General features: G+C 41.5%; 1 protein-coding gene across 1 annotated transcript in view; it reads right to left on the bottom strand.

Moving 5' to 3' along the window:
- Herc2 (HECT and RLD domain containing E3 ubiquitin protein ligase 2) overlaps positions 1–17,974 on the bottom strand; it is a 224,647-nt gene that overhangs the window by 122,932 nt on the left and 83,741 nt on the right. Inside the window, exons 36-51 of the mRNA XM_036183790.1 lie at positions 16,029–16,216; positions 15,036–15,228; positions 12,396–12,578; positions 9,402–9,583; positions 8,836–8,983; positions 8,565–8,761; positions 7,976–8,206; positions 6,896–7,034; positions 5,508–5,651; positions 5,059–5,201; positions 4,532–4,799; positions 4,304–4,440; positions 2,681–2,779; positions 1,180–1,348; positions 958–1,083; positions 48–156 (exon numbers count right to left, since the gene is read on the bottom strand). Of these exons, the coding sequence (XP_036039683.1) occupies positions 48–156; positions 958–1,083; positions 1,180–1,348; positions 2,681–2,779; positions 4,304–4,440; positions 4,532–4,799; positions 5,059–5,201; positions 5,508–5,651; positions 6,896–7,034; positions 7,976–8,206; positions 8,565–8,761; positions 8,836–8,983; positions 9,402–9,583; positions 12,396–12,578; positions 15,036–15,228; positions 16,029–16,216 (2,656 nt within the window). The remainder of the gene's footprint in view (positions 1–47; positions 157–957; positions 1,084–1,179; positions 1,349–2,680; positions 2,780–4,303; positions 4,441–4,531; positions 4,800–5,058; positions 5,202–5,507; positions 5,652–6,895; positions 7,035–7,975; positions 8,207–8,564; positions 8,762–8,835; positions 8,984–9,401; positions 9,584–12,395; positions 12,579–15,035; positions 15,229–16,028; positions 16,217–17,974) is intronic.

The following is a 17,974-nucleotide window of genomic DNA, read 5'->3' as shown; positions in this document are numbered from 1 at the left end:
CTCTTCCTCCTCAAACAAATCTAGTAATCATAAAACCAGCAACTCACGTGACCCCTGGATGAATACTGGGCACCAACTCCATTTCGGACAGCAACCCAGTCCAGTGAGACTGCTGGGGGAAGTCCACAATGATATCTTTCCCATTGGCACTGAAAGCTAGCACAGGACAGAAACTACTTGAGACACCTTTAAAGTCAACATAAACATATACGGCTCAGTTCCTGTTGCTCTGTAGTACTGGACTGTAGCTATTCACACTTTATAAAGAATGTTCCCATGGAGGTACAAGCTAAGATACTCGGAGATGAAAAGTCATCGGCTAACTCCAGCAGAGGAAGACTGAGTTATCTGTGGATGCACTGATGAGAAGGTACAGACGCTCAGTGTACTAGACTCTTTCATTTATGCTTATAATCTCCACAATAACAAGTTTTTAATTACAGAAAGTCAACTGCACTTAGAACCTTCATATATTAGGAAATAAAACCAGATTCGTAATACTAAAACTTTCCATCCTTTAAGAACAATCTTCTGTCAAAACAGTGACTTAGCAGCCACAATCTTTTTTAAACTTATCTTTGTTTTGATATTTAAGAATCTTTTAAGGAAAAAAAAAAAACTTACAAAAAGTAAACTATAAAAGAAGTCATTTGCTCTGTGTAACCTGAGAAGTTCTAACAATGGCCCTAAACACTGGGAAAGCACCAGTATTCTGGTATCCAAGTGTTAAAGATAAAATAATGAGGGATGGTGACACATGTCTGTTTTCTCCTTGTAGCAGAACCTGTTGTGTTTAACCTAGCTATTTTTATGTCTGTTATTTCCATCCTTTACTCTTTTTCTCAGACATAGTCATTAAACTTTGGATACCTTAGTAAAAAGAGACAAATGCTAAACGCATACATAAATAAAAGGAAACTATACTCTTTAACAAAGCATTTGTTGCTTGGCTATTACCTTTCACAAGCCCCACGCTCTGATGAGTTACAGATCCCCACTTGTATTTTGGTGTGGTAACAGAAGCTTTGACCCGTACTTTATCACCAATCTTGATGTGAGAAGAAGAACTCGGTGGAGGATAGCCTGAGGATTTCATTGGCAAACACACTGTGATTAGTGTTCACTTTCTGGGAACTGTGTCTCTAAGAAATGTAATACATTAACAAGGAGTGTGCTCACCTATAAGTTCAACATGAATATACCTAACCCAGTAGGTACCCCCTTTCTGCTGCCAATCACACTGCACATTAAGGTCATGTAATCCATCTCTATCCAGTTTGATGACTTTGCCCACATCACCTTCACATACTTCTTCATATGTTCGACAGCATCTAACCATCATTCCCACCTAAAATTGAAATGGAAAGTCAAGTACACCTAGACAAAAGATACAATGTATATAAGTAGTATTCTCAATTCTTCAGAAAAAGATTTCATTCAGCACCCAGAAATAAACTAAAAATATTGTGCTGGTTAGTTTATCAACTTGACACAAATTAGAGTCACCTAAGAAGAGGGAACATTAATTGAGGAACTGCCTCCATCAGGCTGGCCTGTGGGCATGTCTGTGAGTCATTTTCTAGATTAATGACTGATGTTTGTTTGTGGGGGAGATACAGCCCTTTATGGGCACTGCCATTCCTGGACGAGTGATCTAAGCAAGCTGAGCAAGCTGTGGGGAGCAAAGACAGTAAGCTGCACTTCTGCATGACCTACGCTCAGCTCCTGTCTCTAGAGTCCTGCCTTGAGTCCTGGCCCTGGCTTCCCTACTTGACTGGCTGTGATTGGTGCACGTAAGCCAAATAAACCTTCTCCTTCTCAGGTTGTTTTTGATTAGATGCTTTATCATAGTAGCAGAAAGCAAACTAAGATAAGTAGCATTTAGCATAAGTGGAACCAGATCTCTCTGGGAAATATACACACAAGCCTGTATCATCTTCTGCCATAAGACCCTGTAGCTACAGACTATGGCGTTCACACAAAAGGACACTCTGATCATCAGGAGTAACAGCTCAAACACATCCTACAGCTAATAAATTCATCATGCTGATAATAAGCAATCCAAAGCTTCTTGGTCACCTTCAGCAGACCACCAATGCATCATTGAGAAAACTGAATAGATAAAGCTTTAATATCACTGAAAATAATAAATATGGTGTTTATTCTGCCTTTCCTACAAGAAAGGTAATACAACTAGAGTTGATTAAAAAGGAAAAAAAATCTATCAATGAAAACCTGAGCTAATAAATCCAAAAGCATTAAGTAAGTTAGAAAATTCACCATCACATGGGTCTATAATGGGTCTAGGTTTGGTGAACTTATTGCAGAAGAAGCAAGTTAAGTGTCCACCCAGTAACAGACACCTGTCAAGAGAAGAACCTAGCAAGCCTTCTTACCAAAGTCTCAGCATGAGTCCAGACACTCCCTAGTCCTACTTCATGTTCTCTTTGAACCTTCCCAACATAGATCTAACCAGAGCATGCTACCTCCCTGGTCTCTTCCTCCTCATTCCCATGGTATCCAGATCTCTTTCTAATAAGTGGACCTTACTGGGCCAGTCTGACTGTCTTCCACTCACAGGACAGCAGGCTCCCAGAGGACAGGGACCTCTGTCAACTCAACTACTGGTTAGCATATGGGAGATAAAAGATGAACAAGGCTCATTCTAAGCAATGCTCACCTGAACATTCTCTCTCACATACACAGCATAATCATCATTACTCAGGAAATCAGCACGCTTCTTGTAAGTCTGGCTCTCAGTCACAACAGCACCAGGAGCCTAAACGACATAAACACATTTGAAAAAAAGAATTTAAAAAATACACTTAAGAAAGACTGTCAGCTGGGCATGGTGGCATACACCTTTAATCTCAGGACACAGAGACAAATGGATCTCTGGGAGACTGGGGCCATTCTCGTCTACATAGTGAGTTCCAGGCCAGCCAGAGCTACATAGTAAGACCCTATTGGAAAAAAACAAACAAACAAATAAACAAAAAAAACCAACAAAAACCCAATGAAATCCATAATATAAATGAATGCAATAAGAGGTACTGTGCTTTCTCTATAAAATCTTCCTACCTTAATAGCAATAGCACAGTATGCAAAACAAACCTTTGTAACATATATATATATATATATATACATACACACATATATATATATATATATATATATACATACACATATATATATATATATTAGTGAGTGTTTTGGCTGCACATATGTATGTACACCATGTACAAGCCTGGTACCATAGAGGACAGATAAAGTTACGTATGGTTATAGGCCACCATGTGGGTGCTAAGAATTGAACACAAGTCTTCTGTAAAAGCAATAAATGCTCTTAACCATCTTTCTAGGCAAAATTAATCTTAACAGTTCTCAACATACAAAAGTTTTCAAAGTTTTTACAAATGTATTTTCTTTTTTTCTTTTTTTTTTTTTTTTTTGGTTTTTCGAGACAGAGTTTCCCTGTGTAGCTTTGTGCCTTTCCTGGAACTCACTTGGTAGACCAGGTTGGCCTCGAATTCACAGAGATCCGCCTGCCTCTGCCTCCCGAGTGCTCGGATTAAAGGCTTGCGCCACCACCACCCAGCTACAAATGAATTTTATGAAACAGTTTTCTCAGGTCAAAAATCAATATGTCCTACAAAAATGATTTATTGTTTGCTTAGATGGTTGTCTTTAGACTGGCTCTCATTATGCATTACAGGCTGGTCTCTGACTCCTGATCCTTCTGCCTCAGTCTCTAAAGTGGTATTACAGGTATGCAGCACCATGCCAGGTATTTTTGTTTTTGAAAAACAGAAGGTATTGGTATGCTTCCAAGACTAGTCTGAAATTTGCTCTACCTAACACCAACCATCCTTGAATTCATGATCCTCTTTCTGTAGAGGGCCCCAGCATATCTATTTGTATTTTAGCCAGACAATGTCTAACAACATTGCCAAGAACAGCTTTGAACTCTCAGGTTCAATCAATCCTTCCTTTTCCACCTCCAGAGTAACTGTGACTACAAGAGACACAACTTTTCAGTGTTTTCAGTATCTTCTAAAAGATAACCAACATCACTTAATCGTTATCAATGGTTTGTTTTAAAGCTACGAGAAATTTTAATGGAGAAAACCCAATCATTATCTCAGCAGCAAAACAGATAACTTTGTTCTGTGCATAGCAGAACTGGGGATAAATCTTGTAGAATCGTTCATAGGGGATGCACTCGCTCTTTAAAAAGATGGAGAAAAGTAGCATGTAAGATAATCATCATGTAAGACAGGCAGGATACATGGAAGCCACTGACCACAGGGTAAGGAGTATCATCCACATCCTCCACCACCTCCTCATCTGAATACTCGTCAGATACTGTTTCTGCATCCGAGAACTCTGTAAACTGGACATCAGAGTGGTCTAGCAGCCACCCAACCAAGGCTTCCACACCTATGAGCAAAAACACTCAGCTGCCATCAAGACTAATAGCAATGAACTTTAAACCCACAAACAAGCAAGCATGGACAAGAAAAAGTCATACCAGGCAAACCAGATGCATTCCCAGAGGTGCCGGTGAGCGACTTCAGAGCAAACTCTATGTTCTTCCTAGGAAATCCCATTTCCATGAGCTGTACCACAATAGGCAGAGCAGGAGCTGGTGATTGCCTGCGCTTCTTAGTCCTAGCAAGATGGATGTGTTGTATGGAGACTGGGGTTGTGGCCTCACTGGAGCTACAGTCTTCACACCCTGGACTTGAAGGATGTGTGGATTCCACAGCCAAACACTGACAGAGGGCCAAAGCAGCAGCCTGGGCAAATAAAGAACGTTAAGGGAAGTGTCCTTATCTAACCTCTACCATCTAAAAAAAGTGAACAACTAACACCTTCTATGAGCTACATTGCAGAAAGCACAGATTTATGAGTGTATCTCAAAATGAATTAATAAGACATGTTAGAGATAGGAAAAGCAAGTGGAAAAAGGAAACGAACTGGTAGTCAAATGCCGCTGCTGACTGCTTAGTACAGAGTCGTCAATCAGCCGTTCCTGTCAAGGGTAGACAAGTGTACCTCAAGTTCCTGTTTATCAAATATAGCTTTCACAGGAGATGGCTGGGTGGCTGAGGACAGTAACTGCTGCAGGAGGATCATTGGAGGCTGAGGCCCTTCAGGTGACATGTCCCCAAGATCAGGGGACGCAGCTGCTCCATCATCTGAATTTGAAAACAAAATTTGTACATTCTACTTTTCAAAAGCCAATATCTCTACTAAAGGTGATGCACTGGCCCACCTGTACCTTAAACAGCCAGACACGAGAGTTTCTCAGAACACCCCGTCCCTCAGACACACAAATCTTGTAAGATGACAACTGCATTTACAGTTGGTGACTGGCAGTCAGGCCACATACAAGAGCCTGTATTCTCCTTTTATGAACTGCTTATTCATATACTTGGTATATTTTTCTACTAGAATATCTTCCTTTCTTTCAAATCTACTTGAACCCTCCCTCTTTAAGATACCTGAATGAAGAATGCCAGTCTCCTGAATAGCTGGCTGAGACAGTATCTGCCTTAGTTTGTCTTGGTGGGAAAGCAGTGCCCGTCCTGCTTTCAGGATGTACAGCTTCAACTGCTGGCTCCGCAGCAGGTCCAAGTCTACTTGTCCTACGGAACCAAAGAACCCAGTAACAACCACATATCCAGTTCAGTCTCTCCTCTTCCCCAACCATCATCTCTGCAACAGGAAGGCCATTAATGGCATGCCTTTCAGGAATGAACTGATCACACACAATTGTTGTCACTGAGGAAGAGCTAACAGGCTGAACCAGAACCACACAAGCATTTACTGTCATCATTAAATGTTTCCCAAATGACTGAAATGTCAACCAGAGACAAATAAAACATTTTCATATTTTCTTGCAATATTCCTAGGAGGAATTTAGTCAGATGCATCTAGTTTAACTGAAGCTATTTCCCTAGAATGAACTCTGATCCAGTGATATGAAGCCATGCCACATGCGCCTGACAGCAGCAGACCGAGGATACAAAAGTGAGGAGCAACTTTCCTAAGCAGGGGATGCATGAGGCCTTGGGACAGCACAGCAAGTGTAGGTTCAAAGAATGAAATTATAGGAGACCTTGGACACTAAACTTGTACCAATGGGCAGACCAGTTTGTAGCTAGAGTTGTCCTGCCTGGCCCACAGTCAGGACAACTCTCTCTCACAGCAGTTTGTTCACCATGATGAGAAAAATGGAGGCAATTGGGAGAAAACAGACTGAATTTGACACCACAGCTTTTATATCCACAGGCCCTCCATTCAGAGTTGTGAACTTCAGACGTAAAGGTGTTTACCATCATAAATGTTGGAGCAACAACAACAAATATGGAGAGTCAATTGGGGGAGCATGCTCAAAGAGTAGACAGAATGAGCTGGGGGTGACGAGTGAAACCACATGGATTTCAATGGAATACAGAGCAAGCGAGAAACAAACTCTGAGAATAACCAAGGGGCAGGAAGAGGAAAATCATGAGGGTAATAACCCAGACCCAAAGAAAAGAAAGGTTTAAGCAAGTTGCCCACCACACATAGAGACAAAACAAAGAGAATCCAAAGACAAAGTTCCTTAGAGCTGACTCTGAGGATGTCCTGAGCGGAGAGCCAGCAGAGGGGAAGTGAACCCAATATCCTAAAAGTCTCCTAAGAATCTGGCAGTTAGACGTGATGGGGTTCCAAATATGAGGCCAAAGGGAAACCCAAAAAGTATCTTATATTCCTAACTATAGACTGGTAAGCGCTAAGCCCATGTGAACTCGAAGGCTTCAACAGTCAGTCACATGAACCCACTCTGACTGGAGGGCAAACAATACCAGTTCAGACTATCTTACCAGGAACACTCTGTACTGACCTGCAAAGGCCTGTTTCGCTGATTTCTTTGTTTTGTGCTTTTCCAGTTTGCTTCCAGCAAGGTTCACCAACTCAGCCCAGACAGAAAGCATGGGCTCGGTGAAAGGCAGATTGTTCACGCTAAAGGCCACAGCAGGGAGCTGAAGAAAGGGCACAAAACCTTCTAAGAGTTGCTGATGAGATGAACAAGTCTGAAACTTATTTGAGCATAATCCCTGAATTTAAATTAAATACACATACTCTGAGTCATATCCTACCTGAGAAAATTCTGAAAAGATACTACAAGAAGATAAAAGTGTGTATACAACAGATACAATTTATATTAATGTTTTTATTACCAGTTTGTCAACAATAACACATCAAGGTAGTAATTATAAGTTAAGACATTTTCTGAACATCCCAAATTTTCTACATGTATTTATTCCTATTATAATCAACATGTTTTATTAAAAAAATTACAGTCAAATTGCAGTTGAGTTACATCAGAATCATATAAACCTTCTCTACTGTCCCTAAGTCATGGACTTATGTTATAGTAACTTGTTAAGCTATAGCATTCAACATAATTAAAAAGCATTTTTCTAACTAAACATTATTTTTTAAGAAACCATTTTTTAGAAATCAAATTACTCAAGAAAAATACATTTTAGCCGGGAGGTGGTGGCGCATGCCTATAATCCCAGCACTTGGGAGGCAGAGGCAGGTGGAGCTCTGTGAGTTCAAGGCCAGCCTGGTCTCCAAAGCAAGTTCCAGGAAAGGCACAAAGCTACACAGGGAAACCCTGTCTCGAAAAACCAAAAAAAAAAAAAAAAAAAAAAAACATTTTAGAAACTCCTATCTTAAATACTTAAAATTACTTTATAGATTGTTAATCCCTTTTTATGTCATTGAGACTACAAGTCCCCTGGTTGCATGCTCCCTATGAGATGGGCCTTTCTTTGGAGTACAAGCTAGCATAGGAAGAGAGGGAACTCCTCATTCACATAGCTTCCCAGAAGGCAACATAAAGGACAGGTTCTTCCAAGTTCTAACATTATAAGGCAGTTTCAGTGCCACCCTAACACTCAGCAAAGCTACATACCGGTTTGAGCTGATTCAACGGGCAAACTCGGCACATCCGCATGTCACAGAACTGCACGGTGATTCTGCCCTTTGGGGTGATGCGAGTCACTGTGCCCTCTCCAAACTCATCATGCATGACCTGGCCTCCAAGGCGCAGTCGGCCATCGATCCCTCCAATCACAGCCAGGACTGCCATGAGGCCCCCCACTTCAAGGTTCTCAGAGTCTGGGAAGTAGTCCTCTAACAGGACCTAGAGCAGAAGGAGACAGCAAGTGTGAAGTGGAAATCCCTCAGAGCTGCCTGGCCTTATGAGTTTAGCTAAATGCAAGCCACTTCAATTCATTTACTAATAACTAATAAACTAATTTTAGGGAACAGAGTATCTCACTACATTGTCCCAGACTTGAAATCTCAAGCAAACCTTCTGCCTCATCCTTTCAAGCAGCTGGGACTACAGGCATACACATGCCTTTCTGAATTGTTAATTTCTTCAATAATTATTTCCATTGAAATGCCCTTAAATAAATATTGAAACAAAAATGCTTCATGTTCGAAAAGATAACTTGACAGCTACAGTCCCAGCATGCTTTTGAAGACATGGAACACACCCTTTCTGAAGTCTTCCCAGAGCAGCTGTGTGTGACAGAGCAAAGCTGGGAGTTAATGTATTTGTTGATGAGGCCATTCCACTGGGTCAGGGAGTGCAGAGTGCGGAGCAGCCCCACCACCTCTTCAGCCAGAGTGCTGCTGTGGGTGGCCGTCAAGGAAGCCTGTGGCCGGGCCCTCCGCTTCCTCAGTGTGGATTCTGAAGCAGAGAGAAAAATCATGTGGCACACTGCTCATTAAACTTGGCTACCAAGTAAAGGCACAGCCACTCACCTCTAAGTAATGGGACATCAGAAGAACAAGTCGTGAGCAAACTGCCCAAGAAACCAAACAGCTTTTCCACAAGACACTTCATGTCCCGGGCCCTGTCTGTCTTGTCCCATGACGGAAGAACTGCTTGTAGTAAATGAACAGCTAAGATCTGATCAGAGACAACATAAAATGACAATTTCCAAAGAAGACATGATTTTATCCCTTAATAAAATTAATGATGCACAACTTTGACATTCATGATTAATCAAGTTGGTTAACAGGAAAGATTATCAGAAATTCAAAATGTGTGTATTTAAGTGAAACTATTCTTTAAACTTAATTCTTGGCAACCATACTACTATTTCAATGGGGCAGAGAGAGCAGTTGTGAAAAGGCAAATAAATATATTTAGCAACTTAAGTGACTGCAGTAATCAAGAACCTCAGCAGCCACAGCCAAAAGGTCTACCTTTTCACTTGCTGCTATTTGCTACATTCACTGCTCAACAATTAACATGGTTTCAGGGTCAGGGAGCTTCAGTACTGCCCTCTCTCTCAGTGAATTGGGTTTTGCTAGCAGCACATTACCTGTCTCTGCAGTGAGGCAGCAGTGAAGGGTGCATGTCCCTCCACAACCTTCATGAGCAACGTAATCCACCGTGGGGAGCTGAGGGCACCACAGGCCTGCGGGGTGAGTGCGATGCTCCGCACAAAGCCCAGTGTACACCAGCTCCGGTGCTGCTCCCTGCACACCAGTCTGTCTGGAGGAGCTGCCAGAGGAGATAAGACATGCTTGAACCAAGATGCTAGAAATCAAAGCATGAGCACAACCCTTGCATTTAAACAACCTACTAATTCATTTTGGGTAATAAGCTACTTTACAAGCGGACTGTGAGAAGAGTGGAGGAAGGCTTTTAAGGTAGTTCAACAAATATTTCACAGCATTTTTTAAACCTTTAAAATGTATGTAACTCAAATTAGTCAATTTAATCTATTTATACAGTTCCTAGACAATATAATCTATAATTCTAACAACAGTAATTTACAATATGCATCTATTACACTTTTTAATCTCATGTGTCTTAAACGTCCCCATGATCCCATTTTGATCTACATCATAAAATGTCCCATCCAGGTTTACTTATTTTTTCTCTATGTAACCAGAACACATGAGCCCACCACTACCTCTCCAATTCTGGGATTAGAGGGACGTGCTAACATGCACAATAAGAATGAAGTTTTCTGTTCCTACTGACTTCCCAGGGTCCAAAGGACATGGCTCCCTTTCTACTCTCTCTCAAGCTAGGATGTAAGCCTGAGGTCTGAGTGCCCATTGGACACTGCAGTGACTTTCCCAGATCCTACTGCAGCAACAGCAGCAGCTTATCTTCCCACTAGCCCATGTTGCCTTCCAAGCTTACTATGACCCATGTCATACATAAGACACAGGCTCATACACTAACATTCACATATATACTTAGACACTAACTCATAAAATTACTGAGAAATACTCAAATGCTCTCTGCCATAGTCACTCACGAATACTGACACATGCTCACCTTTACCACTACTGTAATCACTAGTAGAATCATAATTACACAATCCCTATGTCTCACACAATTACATACAGAACCTAAGACGCAAGCCCACACTTTGCATGCACCCCTACATGCATCCCTCTCCCATTTACACATAAAATAAGACATGCCTAGACAATTCTCAGACTAAAACATTCATACACATCCACCTATGCACATACATGTGCTCACTTTCTCCCTCTATCATCAATCAAGCCTCCTCCTCAAAATTCTGACCTTTACTCTCTTACGTACCTTCACAATAGTGCAATCACACAAATCACTGTCAAGACAGACACCATGCATGTGCTGAGTTACATATATATACACTCAAATACCTGCCCCCATACTATCACATGTTATCACAACCATGTGTACTCATGTTTATCCCCTCACCCACATACACATTCCCTCACTCTCACTGGCACTGACACTTAGGTATGCTCATTATCCATACTTGGTTTTGCACTTACACTCAGTAAAACTCCAACATACCCTCAATCACTCCTGTACACTCAAGCACTATTCATACACATTCACTCTCACTATTCTCACACACTTGCAACCACACAACTAGAACACACACAGCTCATTCACACTACATCTGATACAGCTACTTACGCACAGCCGTATGCTCTCACAGACATTCACTTACACACATATTCACACACCCACACTCAAACAAATCTTCATGCTTCCAACACAAAGATCACTCATCCAGTGTGACTCTATTATTGGCTGTCACCTTGACCAATTGGAATTAAGTAAAACCCAAGATGCTAGGTATACCTGTGAGGAATTTTTCTTGATTATCTGAGGTAGGAAGACACATCTTAAATCTGGACCACACCTTCTGGTGTGGCAGCCTACATAACGCACATGGAAGAAGGAAGCATCTATTCTTTGCCTGCTTGCATTCGCTCTCACTGGCAAGTTCATTCCTTCATTGGTATTAGAGCCTACTTCTTTGGGATTCTTAGAGCCTACTTCTTTGGGATTCTGGCATATACTGAAGGCCAGTACAGACATTAAGCCTTGTGGACCAAACAACTACTGGATTCTTTTGTTTGTTTGTTTGGTTGGTTGGTTTTTTTAAAGATTTATTTATTTATTATATACACAGAAGAGAGTGCCAGATCTCACTACAGATGGTTGTGAGCCACCATGTGGGTGCTGAGAATCAAACTCAGGACCTCTGGAAGAGCAGTTGGTGCTCTTAACCTCTAAGCCATGTCTCCAGCCCATAACTACTGGATTCTTGAACTTTCTGTTAGGAGATAGCCAATGTTGAAATAGTTGGACCATAGCCTGTGATAGATTCTATCAGTTCTGTTTCTCTAGAGAACTCTGACTAAAACATTCAGCAATGACAAATACATTCTGTCTCATATCAACATACTGAAATTTAAGCACTCATACACAGCTAACACACACATACTCTTTTAGGGCTCAGGAAGGAACGTGGCTCTGCTGACAGCCTGCTTTGAGGATTTCTAGTCTCGAGAACTCTAAGGAAGCAACATCAGAGGTTGACTAGCTCTCACACATACACTTCCCCCAACTCCATCCCTACCCCCTCATTCACATGTTAAAGCATTTTAACTCCAGTATCTCAAAATGTGATCTTGTCTGGAAATGGAGTTAGATTGGATGAGGTCAACTGTTACTCTTGTAAAAAATAAATCTGAAACACAAACACACACATGCAGAAGAAAGTGTGAACAAGAAGACAAAGACTAGGGTGATAAGCCTACAAGCCAAGAAATGCCAACCAAACCACCAATACTAGAGAAGCCTAGAACAGATTCTCCCTGGTAGTCTCAGAAAGGAATCAGCCCAACAAGATTTTCTTATTTACAGCTTCCTTGGTAGAGCAGCCCTAGGAGCCTTACTACATATATCCTCACATGCATTCTGATTCATGTTCTCACATCCAGACAAGTATGAGAGATTTACACATCTCTCCACGCTGAGTCTCTGTGGCCCATAGTTACTCATTTCATACATGGCTTATCTGTTGTTCCGCTTTCCACTAACATTCGCAGCAGCCCACACAAAGTCTTGGTAGCCTCGCTCTGCATGATGTCAGCATGAACTCCAACAGAGAGACACAGAGTTTGCAGTAAGTTAATAATGCTGGTCAGCATCATCGCTGTGGGGTGAATGTTCCTTTCACCTTGTTCAGCTTCTGAAAAAGAGGATGGAAAAAAGAAACAATATTCACAACTAAAATCATCTGTAGATGTCATTTAAAGTATTTAATACCACATTCTTTTTTTTCTTTTCAAAGAAAAAAACATATTTAGAGTAGTTTTAGGTTCAAAGTAAAATTAAGAAGATACAGAGATATAACAAACTTTTTTTAATACTGGAAAGGGAAACATATCTTTGCAAGAAAAGATGAAAGTTAGAATTTATTCTCCTTCTCCCTTCTTTTCTTCCCCAGAGACAGGGTCTCAATATGTTGTCCAGCCTAACTCAAATCCCTGGGTTCAAGAGATGCTCCTGTCTCAGCCTCTTGCCACTGCACTTGGCTACCCCAATCATTCCTGGTTCCACCTTCCGCAAAGAAAATGAGATTTAGGAGGAGGAGGTGCAGGTGCACAGTCTGTGAAAGAAAGCCAGAGGAAAACCTCCAGTGTCTTCTTTTTTCAGGTAACATCCTTTTTGATTGTATGATACAGGGCTTTCGCTGAAACTTGTGAATTGCTGATTAGGCTAGCAAGTCTGGCCAGTGAATCCAATACCAATCAGAGTTGGGATTATAAGCATGTATATCACCACACCAACGTTTTGCTGGAGATCTAATTCAAGTCCTCATGTTTGCACAATAATTATCACTTTATGAACTGAGCTATCTATCCCACACCCTAGAAAATGAGATTTTGGAGTAACATTTGTTTAAGCAACCTTAGAAACAATGAATAGTCCAAGGTTTCCCTTCTTTAAAAAGACAACTTACTGTCGGGCAGCAGTGGCACACACCTTTAATCCCAGCACTCGGGAGGCAGAGGCAGGCGGATTTCTGTGAGTTTGAGGCCAGCCTGGTCTACAGAACGAGATCCAGGACAGGCACCAAAACTATACAGAGAAACCTTGTCTCAAAAAAACAAAACCAATCAAGCAAAAAAGACAACTTATCAAATGTTTAGGAGCTACAACCTGAGTGAAGGCAAAGCATCAGCATCCCATGATCAGCCACTTACATGGCTGGCCAGTCCAGCTGTGGGACAAGGAGGCCACCAGTCTGCCACATATCCACCTCTTCCCTGGCTCACTCAACAATGAAGAATACCCCCAGATACACCTGAAAAAAGGAAGGGGCTACAAGTGGTCCAGAGCCACATACTATAGCTCAGATGCTCTGACAGTACAGCCAACACCTACCCATAAGATGTCACATGCATCACTTCCAACAGTCACCCACAGCAATCACTTGCTGTTTTCATCTAAATGTGCATGCTTTTCTGAGCCCAATGTATTTTATGGGACAGCCTCTCTTGTGTTCTGCACTAGAGGCTCTCTTTTTAGCATACCCTCCAAGTATAATCTAATGGCTGTAACAGCTGTTTCTAACATTTGATGGCACTGCACATAATGGTTGGCAGAGCCCTAGGAAGGAGCTCTGGCTCTCAAGTCTCAGTAAGCCTAGCATGTGATACTTCATTCGCATGACTCAGGGTCTTTTGTACAGATCTTTAAAAAATGCATTCCTACAGCATTGAATTTCCTTGGAGAGAACAAACTTCATGGATCCACATCCAATTTCTCTGAATTGCTGGATACAATGAAGTACTAACTCAGCATTATGAGAAGCATTCCAAATCAAGGAATAGGGAGGTGCTTAAAGGAAGCAGGTAGGGCCACACCTTGCAACTTGAAGCTAGTGGAGGAAAAAAACAGAGTCCAGAAAAACACAACACAACACTGATCCACCGTGCCACCATCTATCTCAGGCTCACATTTGGACTAACTACACAGACCAATGAGAAGTAAGTTGGCTTAGTGGGTAGTACTTGCTGCTAAGTCTGAGAATCTCACTTTGCTCCCCAGAATCTACCTGGTGAAAGGACAGAAGTGGCTCTCACAAGCTGTCCTCTAACCTCCACAGGGATGCTGTGGAATGTCTGTGCCTTGACCCGAACAAAACAAACGAATGAATGAATGAATGAATAAATAAATAAATAAATAAGTAAGTAAGTAAGTAAGTTTGTTATTGTTGTTTTAAGGATCAATAGAGATACCTGTCATCAGGCCTGACAAAGATAAATCCTCTGAGACATGGTTGGTAAAACTGACCACAATAGTTGTCCTCTAACTTATACTCATACATACACATACACAAAAACAAATATACTGTTAAGATGTAATTTAAAAAGTAATGCTACACTCTGTCTTCCACCTCACTCTGAAAGAGGTATCAGGAAGTACGGAATAAAGGTGAAGATGAATCAGTTTGTCTGGGTTACTAGATCGAGCCCCTTTATATACCTATACCAGAATCACGTGTTTAAGATGCAGCCAGAGCAATGTCTTCAAATGCATCCTGACCACTGTCTAAGTTTCCAGAGGGAAATGACAGCTATCCAACACACGAACAATTTACCAAGCTACCTTGATCTAACAGACTGTTCGAGTCACCCACCGGAGTCATCCTCTGTGTCGGAGTCCTCTGCAGAGGGCTGTGATGACACTGGCAGCTCCACCAACTTGAGGTCGTACTTTCCTTCTTTTCCCATCCTGTAGGAGTTAGTACTGCCTGTATCCCACTGGACCCTGATCCAGCCATCCTCTCCCAGCTCACCAATTACACGGCCTAGGCCTGGTGGAGGCCCATCCTGAAAAAGCAAAAACAAAGACCAGGTAAGAATGTGTGTCCTGTTCTGGACCCACCATGGTTCTTTCATTAATTCTGTACAGATTTTCTGTCAGCCTCTTCCTGACTCAAATATAACTAGAAAATGTACAGATTATATCATTCTATTTTTTTGGGGGGGTGGGGGGTTGTTGAGACAGGGTTTCTCTGTGTAGCCCCAGCTGTCCTAGAACTTGCTCTGTAGACCAGGCTAGCCACGAACTGAGATTCGCCTGCCTCTGCTTCCTGAGTGCTAGGATTAAAGGTGTGTGTCACCAGTGCCCGGCGATCCTATCATTTTTAAATGCCATGAAATCACATGCTCACGTTCCTTTATCAAAGAAATAAGAAGAAAGGAGAGAAATTTCTCAACTAGTGATTTTCTCAACAAATGCATTAGTGAGAGTCCAAGCAATCAAAGTGGTCTTTCCAACGACCTCAGTCACTTCCTAAGAGTGGGAACCTAGGCCCAAGAGCAATATTCTGTCAACCATTACAAAGAGAAAAAGCTGTTGATAGGATGCTATTACCTGGTCTGAGACAATTTTATTTCTAAGAATACTATGACAAGTCCATGCGTAGCAGTGTGGCTGAGAAAATCTACAAGACATCATGTGAAGGAAAATACTGTCCTAATGTCTTTTGCCTCTATTTTATTGCTCACAAATCAACAACTAAGTCATCCATCAATCTTACAAGTCCTGAGTTCAGGTAGCCACCTATTCTAACTCCCACTGATTGACAGGTTCCACGTTCTAAGATGTTAATGAAATCTCTGAATACCTGGTCACCCCACTTCCAATCCACGCCTCTCATGACCCTGGTTCCAATCTTCATCATAGCAGCCAGTTCTGGCCCTGAAGCAGGGAGCTGAACAGGAGCGGTTTCCTTCCTTGTTTCTTCCAACACTGTAGCAGAGGCTCCTCGGGCAGAAGCACCCATGTCTTCCTCAACATTATCACAAGTAGGGCCTGTCAGAATATCAAACAACAGCTGAGCCTATAATTAGCTGCAATGTCCTATTTCTATTATTTTTTAAAATTGTATATAGATTATGTGTAAATTACATGTCTGAGTGAGAGTCTGTACATGTGGGAACAGTGGCAAAAACTACTAAACATGGGTGCTGTAAACTAACTAAACCCAGGTCCTCAGTAACAATGGTAAGTACTCTTTTAACAGCAGAGCCATCTTTCCAGCCTCCAATGTCCTATTTATAATAGACATATCATATAATCCTCACACTAAAGAAGATCATCAGGTCAAAGCAAGCTGGTCTACACAGAAGGACCCTGACACACAGACACAGACAGACAGGTGTACACACACACACACACACACACACACACACACAGAGAGAGAGAGAGAGAGAGAGAGAACACAAAGATCAAGAAGAACTGATTAGCACTAAGTTTAAGAAATCATACTGGAGTCTTACCCTCAACCCTGTAAGAAATCATTTGCAAGGGTCTTGCCGCCCTCTCTGCCTCCACTACCTGGGAATTCTGGAGACTCTGGCAGGACCCAGCCTTTCTCCCTGACCCTATTCCTCTGTGTCAACCTCCAATACCCAAAGACACTCTCTCCCTAAGAGCTCACTGGCCATGTAGCCTGGGAATCCAGTGGGTGGTCTTAATTCTCCTCCTTTCCTCCATTGCAAATTCATCAGTCTCATCCCCAGCCCTGTAGCAGACCACATGAAGGGGCCTGCATCCTTTCTACCTCTATTCCACGTCAAACCTTATGACATACCCATCTTCCTTCTTTCTTGTGGACCCATTCAGCCTCCCCTTGCTAGCTCATTCCCATTTGTTCATATCAGCCTCCAATAAAACCAAGGAACACGTTCTACCCAGGACCCCAGTGGCCTCACCTCGCAGGAACTCAGAAAATCCAAATGGATAAAAATAAAAATTAAAAATTTAGGATACCAAACCAAAACCTCAGAGGTAAGTCTCACCAACAGAGTAAAAAGGATGGAAGAGAGAATCTCAGGCATTAAAGACAAGATAAAAGAAATGGGTATCTTGGCCAAAAGAAGAAAGGAAAAAAATAAAGTTAAATCTAAAAAAAAAAAAAAAAAAATCCAGGCACAAAACATCGAGGAAATTTGGAACACTATGGAAAGACCAAATCAATGAATAAAAGGAATAGAACAGGGGCTGGAGAGATGGCTCAGAGGTTAAGAGCACTGACTGCTCTTCCAGAGGTCCTGAGTTCAATTCCCAGCAACCACATGGTGGCTCATAACCATCTGTAATGAGATCTGGTGCCCTCTTCTGGTTATACATGCTCTATACATAATAAATAAATAAATAAATCTTTAAAAAAAAGGAATAGAACAAAAAGAAATTCAAATAAAAAGCAATATATATATATATACATATATGTGTGTGTGTGTGTGTGTGTGTGTGTGTGTGTGTGTGTGTATATGTATATATATTCATTCAACAAAATCACAGACTTTCCCTAACCTAAAGAAGAAGGCCTCTATCAAGGTCCAAGAAGCATACAGAACACCAAATAGAAAGGACCAGAAAAGAAATCCCCCAGGACACATTATAACCAAAATACTAAATGTATGTATATTTAAAAAAAGAAAGAACATTAAAAGCTCCAAGAGAAAAAACATATAAAGGCAGACCCAATAGATTTCTGACTTCTCAATGGAGACTAAAATCCAGAAGGGTTTGAATCAATGTTCCATAAACACTTAAGAAACCACAGAT

This window comes from Onychomys torridus, chromosome 1, assembly GCF_903995425.1.
Source record: "Onychomys torridus chromosome 1, mOncTor1.1, whole genome shotgun sequence".
Lineage (NCBI taxonomy): Eukaryota > Metazoa > Chordata > Mammalia > Rodentia > Cricetidae > Onychomys > Onychomys torridus.
Note: the sequence above shows the minus strand (reverse complement) of the source record. Positions and strands in the feature narration are given on the sequence as shown.